Source organism: Myxine glutinosa, chromosome 8 (assembly GCF_964187855.1).
Source record: "Myxine glutinosa chromosome 8, kmMyxGlut1.1, whole genome shotgun sequence".
NCBI classification, from domain to species: Eukaryota; Metazoa; Chordata; class Myxini; order Myxiniformes; family Myxinidae; genus Myxine; species Myxine glutinosa.
Window position 1 is genome coordinate 81,652,831 of NC_136268.1, and position 15,744 is coordinate 81,668,574.

Genomic DNA, 15,744 nt, shown 5'->3' on the forward strand with positions numbered 1-15,744 from the left:
GGGAGGTCCTGAGAGAGGACCCAGTACCCTGGTACTCATTTTGCCGACCTCGGAAGGATGATAACCCCACCTGGTATTAATTCAACAGTTGAGCGGGATTCGAACACAGGACCTTCGGATCCCAATCCCGCCGCCCTAACCATTAGGCCAACACCAGGTAGCAAACAGCAAAACTCTTACCTGCACTATCCAGGGGCTGTTGGAAAAAGCCATGATGTCCCTTTCCTCCCAGAAGAAGGCCGAGTCTGAACGCTTGATCATTTCCACCTTGCTCAGTCGCTTCATCGCAAACACTTGTCGCGTATGTTTCTGGCGCACCTTGGGTCAAGGAGAGAATGCATGCTCTGCATTCTCAAAGGGGTCACTGGAAACACTTTTTCAATGAAAATTAGATTGTGGATGAAAAGGTATTGCATTTCTAAAACAAAGAAAAAATATTTCAAGTTGTTTCCTTCCATTTTCTATGGATATGCTCCACAATCAAATGTGTGAAGGCCCGATGTAATGGGAATGGCCCAAATCAATGGCATCCAATTCTACAATGAAGGTAAGTTAGTTATTAACCTTATTGCGTCTTGCATGTTACATTTGTGTTGGGGGGAGGTGGGTAGGGGCTGGGGGAGGGGGTCAGCCACTAGAATTAAGGTACAAAACCTCGTTTGTGTTTGTGTTGTTGTTGGACTTTTCTTGCCTGGATTACGGACCTGGGAATATGGATAAGTAATCCTGTTTGTTTGTGTGCGGCTGGGAAACGGTGTTGTAACCTTTCGTGCCGAGAACGGTTCGGGTCTCCTTGACCCTTTGGTCTCCCACATCAAACCAGCCAAGAGATGGGTGAGAAACCTTTCTCCATCCATGCTGCAACACGCCTTTCCACCCTACTCCCCTCGTGCTTTGGGAAATATGAAGCTCCACCCTCCCACAAAGCCACCCTTGATTGGTCACAAGTAAGGTGACATGCAATTGGACCATACTGTTTGAGGTCCACTGCGCTGATTGGGCCATGGTAATGCTGCTGATTGGGGCGACACACTGTTGTTAGGTGTGGGGCAGCCCATGATTGGTGAGAAGAGCTGATGTAGATGCCTCAGGAGTGGGGGAAGTGGATAAGGGGACGTGTTCTCACTGCTTAGAGGAAAAAGGACAGATGGAGTCTGGAAGGTACACACTCCTGTCAGCAGCATGGCTAAGGAATTCGCGGTACGTACAACTGTGCGAGCTGCTGCACGCACCTGTGGATACCTCAAACTACGTTACTGCTCCTGCTAATCTTGCTCATTTTCTGTGGACATGAATGCGTGTGTGTGTGGGGGGGGGGGGGGGGGGGGACCCTTCAGTAGTTTACTTTCTTGCTGTACTGTTAAGGGTATTTATTTATTCATCGTGTTTTTTTGTTTGGGATTTCAGCTTATGTGCAGTCTCATCCCAAATAAGTCGTTTATTCATCTCCCCAAGGCCTTCACGCACGTCTGCCTACTGTTGTTCCCATGCAAATCATTTTTGTACGATTGGTAATCCCTGGAGGATTAAATTGGCTAATTAGTAATTCCCAGAATTAATTACCAATATGGTTTAGACTTTTTTCGGGGAGCTGACGCATTCTATGTTTGAGTACATTCAGCGACCAAATTTGGCCTTAAGCCGGCCATCTGTAAGGTGAGCAACCGTGCAATCGCACCCAACATGTTGTTTACAGTCTTGGGCAGGGAACCGGAAGGGGAGGTGGGGGAAGGGGTGGGATGGAGTGGACATCCATGTGACAATATTGTGGGGGAAATATTAATACAGGTAAGTAGGGTGATTTTCATGTTGGGGTACGATGCTGTCCCAATACTTTTGACAATGCAATATAGGAATGAACCATACATTAAAAAAAAAATGACAATAGCCAAATTGGTAAATTGCAGTTTGAAAGTTTCAGGTTCCCAGCAGGAACCAGAACGTTTTTAGATAAGGTGTGTCGGTCGATTAAACAATTTGGTCAAATCGTTCAATATGCCCAATTCATTTGAAAATTGTAGAGGAACAAACAATCTGCAGTTATGAAATTACAACTTCCTAACACACAGCACATCATATCAAATCCTAGTCAGATAAAAACAACACGTGATTAATTGCACCAAAACCTGATATGAAAATGATTTGTCGAACACATACAAGGACCGAACGGTTCTGACATTCACAGGCCGAATCAAACTTCTCAGAGGCAAAAGAATGCAGGAAACTGGCATTGGTCTACAAATTTGGAATTCCTTTCACGTGTTTGAATGTACAAGTATAAAAAAAAAAACCACCGTTTAGAGGCCATTTTTCCCCGCAAAGCGGGGGTTGGCCTTTTCGGGGACCGTGGTTGTTGTTGTTTTTTGGTTCCCTTTTTGAAGCAATGTTTTACGGCCGGATGCCCTTCCTGCCGCCAACCCTGTTTGTCACCTTTTTACGATAAACAGGGAATTACCAGTGTACTGGTACTCAAATTTGCCGACCTCGGAAGGATGACAGGCTGAGACAACCCCCCTGGCGTTAATTCAGCGATCGACCGGGATTCGAACCCAGGATCCTTGGATCCTAAGCCGGCACCCTAGCCGCTAGCCCAACACCAGGGATTGTACAAGTACAACACCAGGGATTGTACAATTGAATGTACAAGTATAACGTTCCAAAATCCAAACATTGGTAATTCATCACATCCACTTTAAGTAACCAATGGCATATTTAACCGAAGCGTGGGTGAAAAGGAATGCACACACTTTTAGTATCGCCAATTATATACCCACGAAACAAAAGGGACAAAAACTCAGCCTCACCAGATGCACCTCACCAAAGGCACCTCTCCCAATAACTCGCAGCAGCTCGTAGTCTTCTGAAGCCATACGCAGCTTTCGCACTTGCACCACCACCTTCTCATCTGATTTAACACACAAATGCCAGAGATCAGAAGATATCGTGCTATACAGTGCCCTCCACAGGTGTTTTCACACATGACATCATGCTTTTCCTGTTAAACACTCAGGGTAATACCTGAACATGGGGATAAAAAAATATGACAACAATCCTGTATTAGCAAAGTATCTTGAGAAGTGGACGACCTCGTGGTAATTATTTTAGGATTTAGATAGGAGTGCTTATAGATGTATTGAAATGGCTAATTAAATCATACAAACACACACAACATATATTAATCTTTACACACACACACCACACCACACCACACCACACCCCACACACACACACACACACACACACACACACACACACACACACACACACACACACACACACACACACACACACACACACACACACACACACACCTTGTTTTTCTATTTTTGTTTCTCACAATTCTATCTCTTATGATTTTCAATACTTATTTCTCTTTTTCAATTCTTATTTTAAAATGCATTTAATTAATTGTGCAGTATTGGTTGTTCCTAAACTTAAATATAAATAATTTAAAGAAAACAAAATGAACCATCTTTAGAGGCCATTTTTCCCCGCAGAGCAGGGGTTGGCCTTTTTCTGGCACCGTGGTCCCCTTTTTTGAAGCAATGTTTTACGGCCGGATGCCCTTCCTGCCGCCAACCCTGTTAGTCACCTCTTGCGACACACAGGGAATTACCAGTGAACTGGTACTCAATTTGCCGACCTCGGATGGATGACAGGCTAAGTCAACCCCCCTGGTGTTAATTCAGCTGATTGACCGGGATTCGAACCCAGGATCCCAAGCCGGCACCCTAACAGCTAAGCCAACACCAACACCAACAGCAACAACATCCCATATTCAACTTTATTTCAATTGTAAACCTCAATAAATCCAATATCTATCTATCTATCACACACTCACACACACACACACACACACACACACACACACACACACACACACACACACACACACACACACACACACACACACACAGTCCTTGTGCAACTTTGAATTTTTATAGCTTACGATGTACACATGATAGATACTAAGAATGATTCATCAAAGTTTGTTTAATATTAATGTTCACGTTGTTATTGCTGATGTTAACATTTTCCCTGGGTTTCTTGACGAGTTGACATTTTCTGATGAAGCAACTTCCACCTCAGTGGTATAACCAACCACCACAATTACCACATTTGGAGGACAGAAAAACTTCAGGAGTCCGGTCACTTTAAAGAGACTCACCAAAAATCAATACCTGGTGTTCTCTCTGGAAGGGCACTTGGTAGAGCGCATGCCTCCACTAGGATGAACAGTGTACGTTTTGTATGCCACCACTAGGCCGGATCTGGATCCGGACCTAAACCAAAATCTACTCGGATTGTTCTTGTCAAGTAACCAACTCATCCACTAAATTTTGGCACAACTCGTTCACAACTTTTTGAGATATCGTACTATACAGTGCCCTCCACATGTATTGGAACAGTTATTATTGCCATATATTCAAGAAATTAGGACTTGAGATCAAATACGAACACGAGGCAAGAGTACAGAAGCCAGCTTTTACTTCTTGGTATGTCGATGCATATATTATATATTTTACCTTTGTAGTATAATAGCATTTTTTATGTTCAGTGCCCCATTTTAGGTAAGCATAATTATTGGAACAGATGACTGACAGGTGTTTCTTGTAACATTGATTGTTCACACAAAAAAGAGCTGTGAATGTCTAGTCATGGTTTTATCCTTTGCTTTTGCCTGGAGAGTCTGGCTTTGAAGTCACAAGGCATAAGCCAACATGAAGACCAGAGAACTGTCTATGAAAGAAAAGCAAGCAACATGGAAGCTGAAAGAACAGAATAATTAAATTAGAACCATAGCACAAAAATTGGGAATAGCAAATACAACAATTTGGAATATCTTGGACCACAAGTGTACTTAGTAATAAAAAGGCCATATCGGCCAAGGAAAATAATCAGAACTGTGAAGAAAAACCCTAAAACAACTGTCAGTGACATCACCAACAACCTCCAGGGTGCAGGAGTGAAAAGTATCACAATATCTACCATTCGCAGAAGACTTTGACAGCAGAATTACAGAGGCTACACCGTAAGATGCAAACCTCTCATCAGCACCAAAATATAAAGCCCAGATTAGAATTTGCCAAGAAGTACAGAGGTGAGCCAGTCGAGTTCTGGAACAAAGTTTTATGCACAGATGAGACCAAGATTGTTTTGTATATATTTATGCGAATGTGTACTTGTATATAACTGTCATTAATTTAAAAAGGCTTCGGCACTATCGAGCGATATATATATATATATATATGTATATATATATATATATGTATATATATATATATATATATATATACACACATATATATATACACATATACATATATATATACACATATACTGTATATATATATATATTTTATTTTTTTTTACTCCAAAAAAAACTATCTTTTTTTTTTTTTTTTTTTTTTTTTTTTTTTTTTTTTTTTTTTAGCCTAAAACACACCCAGGCACTCACTGGTGAACCTTTGAAAGTTTGATGAAGATCCGTTCAGCCATCTCTGAATAAAACGCGGACACACACAGACAACTAGCGTTTATACATATATATATATATATATATATATATATATATATATATATATATATATATATAAATAATATATAGATGCAACTAATAATAGCAGCTGCAGAGTGAATTTGGAAGTGTACAGAAACATTTTGTCTTCCAATGTACAAGAAAAAGACTCCAAACTCATTTGGCAGCACTTCACCATGCAGCAAGACAATGACCCAAACACACTGCCAACACAACCCAGGAGTTCATCAAGGGAAAAAAGTGGAAGGTTTTAGATTGACCTAATCAATGGAGTATGCATTTCATTTCCTGAAGAGCAGACTAAAGTCAGAAACCCCCCAAAATAAACAACTGAAAATGGTTGCAGTAAAGGCTTGGAAAAGCATCTCAAAGGAATATACGGAGAGTTTGGTGATGTCAATGGGTCACAGGCTCGATGCAGTTATTGCATGCAAGGGATATGCAACCAAATACTAACTATTTTACTACTAAAACTTACTTTAAGTTAATCTGGTCCAATACTTATGCTTACCAAAAATGGGGGGACTGAATATAAAAAGTGATATTGTTCTTCAATGGTAAAACATATATACATAGAAACACCAAGAAATAAAAGATGACCTTCTGTACTCTTGCCTCATATTCATCTTTTGATTTCAAATCAAAATTTCTTGAGTATATCGCAATCACGCTAAAATACACAATGTGGAGTCTGTCTGTCAGTCGGACCGAGATACATTCAGTTGTTACCGATCCAATCTCAACAAAATTTTACAGGCAGACTAGGGGGTCACACAATGGAGGTTGTAGCGATTTAACTTCCCACCACTCCATCTCAATGGGTTTTTTCCCCACCAAGGAAATTGCGTGTTGAGGTGTATAGCCATATCAAAATAGCTTACTGTTCCGTATTTCCAAGGCCGCTTCTAATAACAACACTGATGATAATAGGGTAATTTAATGTTATCACAAAGCAATATTAATACTAACACTATCCCCACTCCCCAAGAGATTTCCGCATTGGACAAATGCCATGTTAACGTTTATAAATAGCTTATTGTGTAATGGAAAACCTTTACCAGAAGTAAAAAAAATACTACTAACCACAAACACGTTTGATTAACTTTTAAACAATCGCTACAGCTGTTTAACACTAAACTGAAAGACATCTAGAAGAATCCCGACATCCTTGAGGCAATCCCTGCTTATCGCGTTGAGTGAAGAACGTTGAACGAATGCACCTGAGCAAAGATCTACTGTTGTCTATATACCACACCACGGTTAATAACATGATCCTGCCGCTTCCGTGGCATTTTCCGTGGCATTTTTCCAAGGCCGCTTCAAATAAAGCACCAACACTAATGATAATATCATAATACAGACTCTCCTCGAGTTACGATGGGGTTACGTTCCGACAAGCAGGTCGTGAGTCGAAGTAGTCGTAAGTCGAATCACCCCTCATGGACTTATTATATATTACTTATTACATATTTCCAAGGCCGTATTCCACCATAGCATCATTTGTTAATAGTCATACAGCCTAAATCACATAATCCAATCCAATCGACACACTGTACAATAAGTAAAATAAATAAAAGGGTTGAAATAAAAGACTTTATGACATTACAATGCGTTTTACTGTACAAAAAAAAGCTTACAAGATGGCTTGTAAGTGATAAAGTACCCCATAATATAAACACATATAATCACACAAATCAGTCCTTTGAACAAGATGGCTGGTCATCCATCAGTGGTGAGGCAGAGGTGGATGCTGTGGGAGATGATGGGGGGGGGGGTGGGGGGGGAGGGGCGGCGTGTTGGCAGGAGTGGTTTTCTTAAAGAAAACGTCGAGAGTAGACTGCACAGTTTGCTTCTTTTTCTCGTCGTATATTTCTCTATAACAGCGAAGAGCCTCTTGTAGTTGTCGATCGAACTTGGCAAAACGATCGATATTCATGTCCATACTGTCGATCACCTGTAGGCCTTTATTGAAGATGGCGAATGCTTCAGCCAATCCTTTCACAGTGAACATCTTCTCTGGTTTGTCCTCTTCTTTTTTTCTCCTCTTCCTTTTTTCGCTCTTCTTCTGCCACTCGCTGCTCCTCTAATTCAATTAAGTCTTCATTAGATAACTCTTCCGGCGCAAGCTACACCAATTCTTCCAAGTCTTCCACGTCAACTTCTAGCTCTAAACTTCTGGCTAACTTCACAATTTTTACACCAATCTCGTCCATCATGTCGTCCTTGTCGAAACCTTCTAACAAATTAACATAACGTTTCATCGTTATGTTAATTCCGTTTTTCCATATGCCACTCATGCACCATTCAGACACTTCCTCCCATGCATCAGTCCATCAGTGTATGCACTCTTCCTCTTGCTTGACATGATGATGGTAGTACGGTACACACATACTTATAGGCGATGGAGCGTAAGGGATGTTGTCAGCACAAGGCACAGGGAGCAACTGAGGTTTTTGTGACGGTCGTAAGTGCGAGTCGTTGTAAGTCACCTAAGTCGTAACTCGAGGAGAGTCTGTATTAATGTTATCACAAAACAATATCCCTCTCCCTAAAAGGTTTTGTGACTTGCGATCTTGCCCACTCATTCCCCAGCACCCTTACAGATGTACATTATATTATAGGGAATTTAGAATTGTGAGGCATGGTCTGATCCTTTCAATGACCTGATCTAACATATTATGGTGTCATGCGTGGCCTGATACGAAACTAAAACAAGCTTGTACCCCGATATGTGGTGAGGCGAGTGCATTGAGCCAATCCATGTTAGTAATAACAAATTTGACTTCACTGTTCCAATACTAATGGAGGGCACTGTATATCGTTTTTGGCCCCATTTTTCAATGGTGAAGAATCACTTTAAAATTCCAGTATCCAGATCTTCACCAACATCAAATTAGTTAGTCCTTTCTCACACATCCAACATGTCCGCCACGTTTCGTCCAAATCCGTCCATAACTTTTTGAGATATCCTGTTCACAAACAAACAGGCAGACAAACAGACAAATGAGTGAAAACATAACCTCTGTCCACCTTCGTCCACCTCTGGTGGTGGAGGTAATTATGCTTTCGTGCACCATTTATAGTTTGTTTCTATCATGTGTATGAGGTCTGATCCAAACGTTCCGGGACCAAATTTAATGTAGGGAAATGAAGTACCGTGAAATTGGGTGAATAGGGACACAAACTGAAAAAAGGTCAGAAACTTTTTTCGCTGAAAATTGATAACCATACTGATTTGTTGATATTTGGGTTGAAAGTGTTCTCTTGTTTTTTTTAAAAAGCAACTTAAAGTCCCTATTAACCCCATATATGGGTTACATAGGAATAAATAGGATTTTTATGGCTGTCCCTATTCACCCCGTTTTACGGGTGAATAGGGACAGTCACTAATACAAAATAAAATAAAATCAAGAAACAATCCTGAGTTTCCAACTTATTGCTAAATTGATAGCTCAGATGGATGCACATAATATGCACCCATAATATAAACCACGGTGCCAATGAAAAAAAAAATGGGATAAAAAGTTTCTCCAAACTGTCCCTATTTCTTGATTATGGATCAAGGTGTTGGTCAGGGGTGTTGTTGGTGTTGGTGTTGGCTTAGCGGTCAGGGTGTCGGCTTGGGATCCTTGGATCCTGGGTTCGAATCCCGGTCGATCGCTGAATTAACGCCAGGGGGGTTGACTCAGCCTGTCATCCTTCCGAGGTCGGCAAATTGAGTACCAGCTTGCTGGGATGAATGATCCCGGTGTGTACCCCGTTTAGAATAGGTACACCGTATCCCTGCGCATCGTAGGAGGCGACCAAGGGTTGGCGTCAGGAAGGGCATCCGGCCATAAAAACATTGCCTCAAACAGGGAACCATGATGAACCATGATTGTCATGGGGCCCGCAAGGCTAACCCCCGCTCTAGTGGGGAAAATGGCCTTAAAACGATCATTCAGTAAGGAATCGGTTGCTCGTGTTTATGATACAATTTGTGGTAACAGACAAAGACGATTTGTGAAATTATGGAAGAAGTCGGTATCTCCAACAGCACATGCCAAACTATTATGACTCAAGATTTGTAACTAAGGCGGGTCTTGGCAAAGTTCGTCCTGCAGGTTCTTACTCTGGGATAGAAGGAACATCGCCTCACAATGTCTGATGAAGTCACTGATCGTACAGGGGAATGATGAAAACTTCCTGCCCAGTATCATTACAGGTGACGAGACTTGGATTTATGGCTATGATCCCGAGACCAAGCGTGGTGAAAGACCCCAAAGTCACCTCAACCAAAGAAAACAAGATAGGTGCACTCAAATGTGAAGATGATGTTGCTTGTGTTTTTGACAGTGAAGGTGTTGTGCACCAGGAGTTCATTCCACAAGGTCAGATGGTAATTCACTGGTTTCATTTGACTGTTCTGAAACGTCTAAGAGTTGCAGTTTGACGAAAGTGGCCTGAAAAATGGGAGTCGGGTTTGTGGATGTTGCATCATGACAATGTGCCGGCACATTTAGCACTCTGCACATGAGGGTCTTTGGCCAAGTACAACATTCCACTGGTTTCCCACCCACCGTATTCACCACATTTGGCACCAAATGACTTTTCTCCTCTTTTCTTTTTTTTCCAAAAAGGACTTAAGCGCCCCCTAAAAGGATTTCAGGATGTGCCTAACATCATTCAAAATGCGACCCGGGAACAGAAAGCCACGACCCGGAAAGCCACAAAAACAAAAAAGGAGTATCAGAGATGCTTACAAAAATGGCAGGACTGCTGGAATCGTTGTGTTCAATTAGAAGGAGACTACTTTGAAGGGGATACATTTTATTAACTGCGTTGTCTCATTTTGTAAGAATAAATTTAGTCCCTCAACTTTTTGACAAGACCTCATATACCAATGCAGTTACCCATAGATTGGGGAAAGTTTACAATATGGCAAAGTTTACGATATGGATGTGTACTATTCAACGCATGTTAATATTCACAAGCAAATGTTCGCAGACATCAGTTATGAAGGATATAAAACAATTTCGAGTGTTGAAATTCCCCCCAAAAAATGTAAACAGTGATCTAAGGCTCATAAAGGAGTTTGTACATATATCATATTCAAGACAAGACATATGTAGACATCAATGTACTTTTGCATATATGTATATTACAAGGACATCAGTAGACAAAGGACAAAATAATGCATATGGTACTGTATTGTATAGCTGTAAGGTGTGAAAACATTTTGCTACCTCGGAGACATGCTGAATAGAGAAGGTGGATCAGACTCGGCAACGGTTGCTAAAGTGAGATGTGCATGGAAGAAGTTTCGGGAACTGAGTGGCGTGCTGATGAGGAGGGGAGTGTCGTTGAAGCTGAAGGGAAAGGTGTATTCTGCATGTGTGAGAAGTGTTATGATTTATGGGAGCGAGACATGGGTAATGAACGTAGAGCAGCAACGAAGGCTGGAAAGGGTGGAAATGCGAATGGTTCGGTGGATGTGCGGAGTATCGTTGAGAGAGAGGAAGACAAATGATGAATTGCGAAAGATGATGGGAATAGAGCCTGTGATTAATGCTGTGAAGAGGAACAGGTTGAGATGGTTTGGTCATGTGTTGAGGAAGGATGAAAGTGACTGGTTGAGAAGAATGATGGAAATGAATGTAGAAGGAAGTAGAGGATGGGGAAGACCGAGAAAGACTTGGCTAAAGATGGTGGAAGAAGAAATGCGGGCAAGGGGGTTTAACAAGGAGAGATGCAGGAAATAGGGCAAAATGGAGAGGATTGTCATGGGGACCGCAAGGCTAACCCCCGCTCTTGCAGGGAAAATGGCCTTAAAATGCATGTTGTTGTTGTTGTTGTTGTTGGATTGTATATGGAGTTTTAACTGAATTTCCTACATCATGAGATAGAAATTCAGATGAGGATGCAACAGCATCCTACAGCTTGATATCTCTTCTCTGCTAATTTTTTTTTTTTTTTTTTTACATAATTTCTGACGTACAATGCATCATTGACAGTTTCCTGATGGTGAAGCAGCAGCGTGATATTTACCCCATGCACGCGAAATGAAAAGCGGGATGAAGCAATTGGTTCATGTCTGTCCGTCTGTCCACAAACGTCAGTTTATGATCGAAGAACAACTTGATTTCAATGAAATGTTGTATTTTAACACGAATCAGAAAGCAAACCTGCCGTTTATCAATACATTGTCTCTGAATTCGCCCGATCTCACATGCGTAGAAGAGTGACATCATTTTTGTCACTTTGTCTACCTGTCTGGCAGTCTAACAAAATTGAAAATTATACCAAACAGGAAACCTATTGTTTTTAAGAATGTAATAAAAGACACAAACAACAGGCATGAATAACGAATGCAACGTAATGATCAGGTGGTGTAATAGCCACTGCATCAATGGCGGTAAACTTCCGGAAGAATTTTTTTTAATATGACTTTTACAATCTATATTTCACTTTAATTGAATTTTATACTTGAACAATGGAGAACAAAAATTGCCATTTTTACGCTTACAAAACCCTTCCATTTAGCATTACCTGGTTGGAGATGTTAAATAAGGTAGTGTATAAGAGCAGTGTATAAAACTGCTTCAATAGTGCTAAACTTCTGGAATTTTAAAAAGAATCTTTAAAATCATTATTTTATTTCAATTGAAGTATATACTTCAACACTGTACAGGTTAACATGTTCTATGAACTCTCAGGTTTAAGGTTGTTTTGGAATCTAATCCAGATTATCCAGCTCAAATAAAAGTACACCCCTCTGAGACCTCAGCTCCACCTAAGCTAATATGTCAGGGCTCTTGCTGTTGTAGAAGAAAAACTTGTGCTTTCAGCTCCATTACTTTTGGACATTCTCAAACAATTCCATGAGCAAGCTTATTAACGCACAGGTTGTAAACCTGGTGCGTTATAGCGTTTGCCTGGGAATTTCTGTCTCTCCAAAAGTGAAGCTCCAACAGTGTCGACAGTTTCTGTCGCTCAGATGTGTAAACAGTTTCTGTCGCTCAGATGTGTAAACATGACGTCATCAAATCTATATTTAGGCTAACCATGGGCTACCCCTTTGGCTGGTACGCGGCCGCTCGCTAGTACATAATGTGAATACATTTCGTGAAAAGTACATAATGTGAATACTAGTAGCAATTTTACAAAAACCATGGCATAATTTCAAATCTTGACCCGAGATGATAATTATGCTACATCATTATGCTGCCGGTTCTGCTGCGAACTACTTCACCATGGAAAGTACCATATGAATAATAATTTCCATGTGCCAACCTGGGCGGAATCCAAGTGGATTCACTTGACTTGTTACCTCTGCTACCGAAGATGGACAGAAGTTACGTTTTCACCCCCGTCTGTCTGTTTGTCAAGGAAGCATTGATTGATTATATTTTGGTGAAGATTTGGATCTGGATCCTAGAATTATTTTAAAGTAGTTCTTCACCATTGAGTGAATGGGCAAAAATAATATTTAGCACGATATCTCAAAAAGTTATGGCTTGATTCTCAAAATTTGGACAGGTTGGGTGTGTGACAAGAACAAATTGATTCTATTTTGGTGATGATCTGGATTGGGATCCACCTATATCAGTAGGATACAAAACATAAACCGTACAGCCTGGCGGAGGTATGCGCAATACCGAGTGCCGTTCTAGTTCCCAGGTGTGTTGTGAATTCAAGAGTTTATTGTGGATACCCAAGGCAAAAGTTGTACCTGGTAACTTAGCAATGACCTCCACAAGCATTGGAACAGTGAAGTCAAATTTGTTATTATTGCTATATACTCAAGAAATTTGGATTTGAGATTAAAAGATGAACATGAGACAAGAGTACAGATGGTCAGCTTTTATTTCTTGATATTTCTTCAGCAAGAAAGAAAGTATTCACACCGCTTGACTTTTCCACATTTTGTTATGTTACAGCCTGTATTTAAAATGGATGGAATTGAGATTGATTTTGTCACTGATCTACACAAAATACCCCATAATGTCAAAGTGGAAAGGTTTTTTGTTTTTTTTTCTATTAGGATTTTTTACAGATGAATTAAACTGATCCAAGTTTTTTTTTAAAGAAAAAAAAAAGAGTTCAATCCCTTTGCTATGACATTCCAAAATTGAGCTCAGGTGTATCAAATTTCCTTTGATCATCCTTGAGATGTCCACAATTTGATCGGAGTCCACATGTGGCCAATTCAATTGATTGAAGAAGACTTAGAAACACACCTTTCTATATAAAGTCCCACAGTTGACAGTACACGTCAGAGCAGAAACTCCACCATGAAAGCCAGGGAATGGTCCATATAATTCAGAGATAGAATTGTGAGGAGGCATACATCTGGGGAAGGATGTAAAACAATTTCGAGAGTGTTGAAAGTTCCCAAGGGCACAATGAACTCCATCATTAGGAAATGGAACTAATATGGAACTACCCAGCCTCTTCCTAGAGCCAGCCGTCCAACCAAACTGAGCAACTGAGCAAGAAGGACCTTGGTCAGGGAGGTGACCAAGAAACCAATGACCACTCTGACAGAACTACAGAGTTCCATGGCTGAGATGTGAGAACGTGCCAGAAGGACAACAGTCTCTGCAGCACTTCACAAATCAAGGCTTTATGGGAGAGTAGCCAGACGGAAGCCACTCCTGATATAAAGGCACATGACGGTATGCCTGGAGTTTGCAAAAAGGCACGTGAAAGACAGAGCATGAGGCAAAGATTCTGTTGTCCAAATGATATGAAAATTGAACTCTTTGGCCTGAATGCAAAGTGCTACGTCTGGTGGAAACTAAGCACAGAAACTAAGCATCACCCATCTAACACCATCCCTCCGGTGAAGCATCATGGTATGGGGATGCTTTTCAGTGGCAGAGACAGGGAGACTTGTAAGGACAGAGAAAACAACGAAGGGAGACAGACATAGGCAAATCCTTGAGCACAACCTGCTTCAGAGTACAAACGACATGAGGCTGCGGCGGACGGAGATTTATGTTTCAACACAACAATGACCCAAAGCATAGAGCCAAAGCAACATTGGAATGGCTTCAGAACAAAAAAATATGAAAGTCCTTGTGTGGCCCAGCCAAAGCCCAGACTTCAATCGCATTGAGAGTCTGTGGAAAGACCTGAAGATTGCTGGTCACCAACGCTCCCCATCCAACTTGATAGAGCTTGAGCAAATCTACAAGGAAGAATGTGAGAAACTCCCCAAATCCAGATGTGCAAAGCTGAAACAGACATACCCAAGAAGAGTCGAAGCAGTCATCTTTGACAAAGGCACTTCTACGAATTATTGACTCAGGGAATTGAATATTTATGTAAATTAGATATTTATATTGCTGTATTTCTGCTGTATTATTGCTGCTGTAAATTTATATTGCTATATTTCTGTACATTGTAAAAAATGTCCACTTCTCCCTTTGTTGACCTCCACACCCCTTCTGACCTCACTGACTACTACAACCACACTCTCTCCTCCTGCCTTGACCAGCTTGCGCCTATAAAAACCAAAAGAGTTTCTTTCACCCATTCTGCTCCCTGGTTTACCCCTGAACTCCGCCTGATGAAAACTCGTGCTCGCCAACTTGAAAGACTCCGCAATAAAACAGGTCTCACAATTCACTCCCAAGCCTACAAGGACCACCTACAACACTACTAAGATGCCCTCTCCCGCGCCCGCTCCGCCTACTACTCTCAAATTATCCACTCTGTCTCTGGAAACCCAAAAGCACTCTTCTCTACAATAAACAAACTCCTCAGCCCCCCGGACACCACCACCCAGTCATTCACAGTACAAAACTGCATCTCCTTCCTTTCATTCTTCCAAAGCAAAATTGACATCTACAGCAGCTTAACCACCACCACACCTGCTCCCCCTCAAACCACCTGCCCCCCCTTATCCTGCCAACCCCTGTCTCAGTTCTCCCCAGTCTCCCCTACTGACCTCTCTGAACTCCTCATAGGAATGAAAACTGCCACCTGCACTCTTGACCCCATCCCCTCCAGCTTTGTCAAGGCCTCCCTTCCTGCTCTCTCTCCACTTATCACTGCAACAATAAACTCCTCCCTGTCTACAGGCATCGTCCCACCATCCCTCAAAATTGCTGCTGTTACCCCCATTCTGAAAAAACCTGGACTCAACCCTGACACCCTAAACAACTTCAGACCCATCTCCAACCTACCCTTTCTGTCAAAAATTTTGGAACACGCTGTAG

General features: G+C 41.4%; 1 protein-coding gene across 1 annotated transcript in view; it reads right to left on the reverse strand.

Annotated features, from left to right (window-relative positions):
- Positions 1 to 15,744, reverse strand: part of LOC137432634 (rho-associated protein kinase 2) — a 213,536-nt gene that overhangs the window by 148,288 nt on the left and 49,504 nt on the right. The window contains exons 3-4 of the mRNA XM_068124718.2: positions 2,805 to 2,905; positions 181 to 318 (exon numbers count right to left, since the gene is read on the reverse strand). Of these exons, the coding sequence (XP_067980819.1) occupies positions 181 to 318; positions 2,805 to 2,905 (239 nt within the window). The remainder of the gene's footprint in view (positions 1 to 180; positions 319 to 2,804; positions 2,906 to 15,744) is intronic.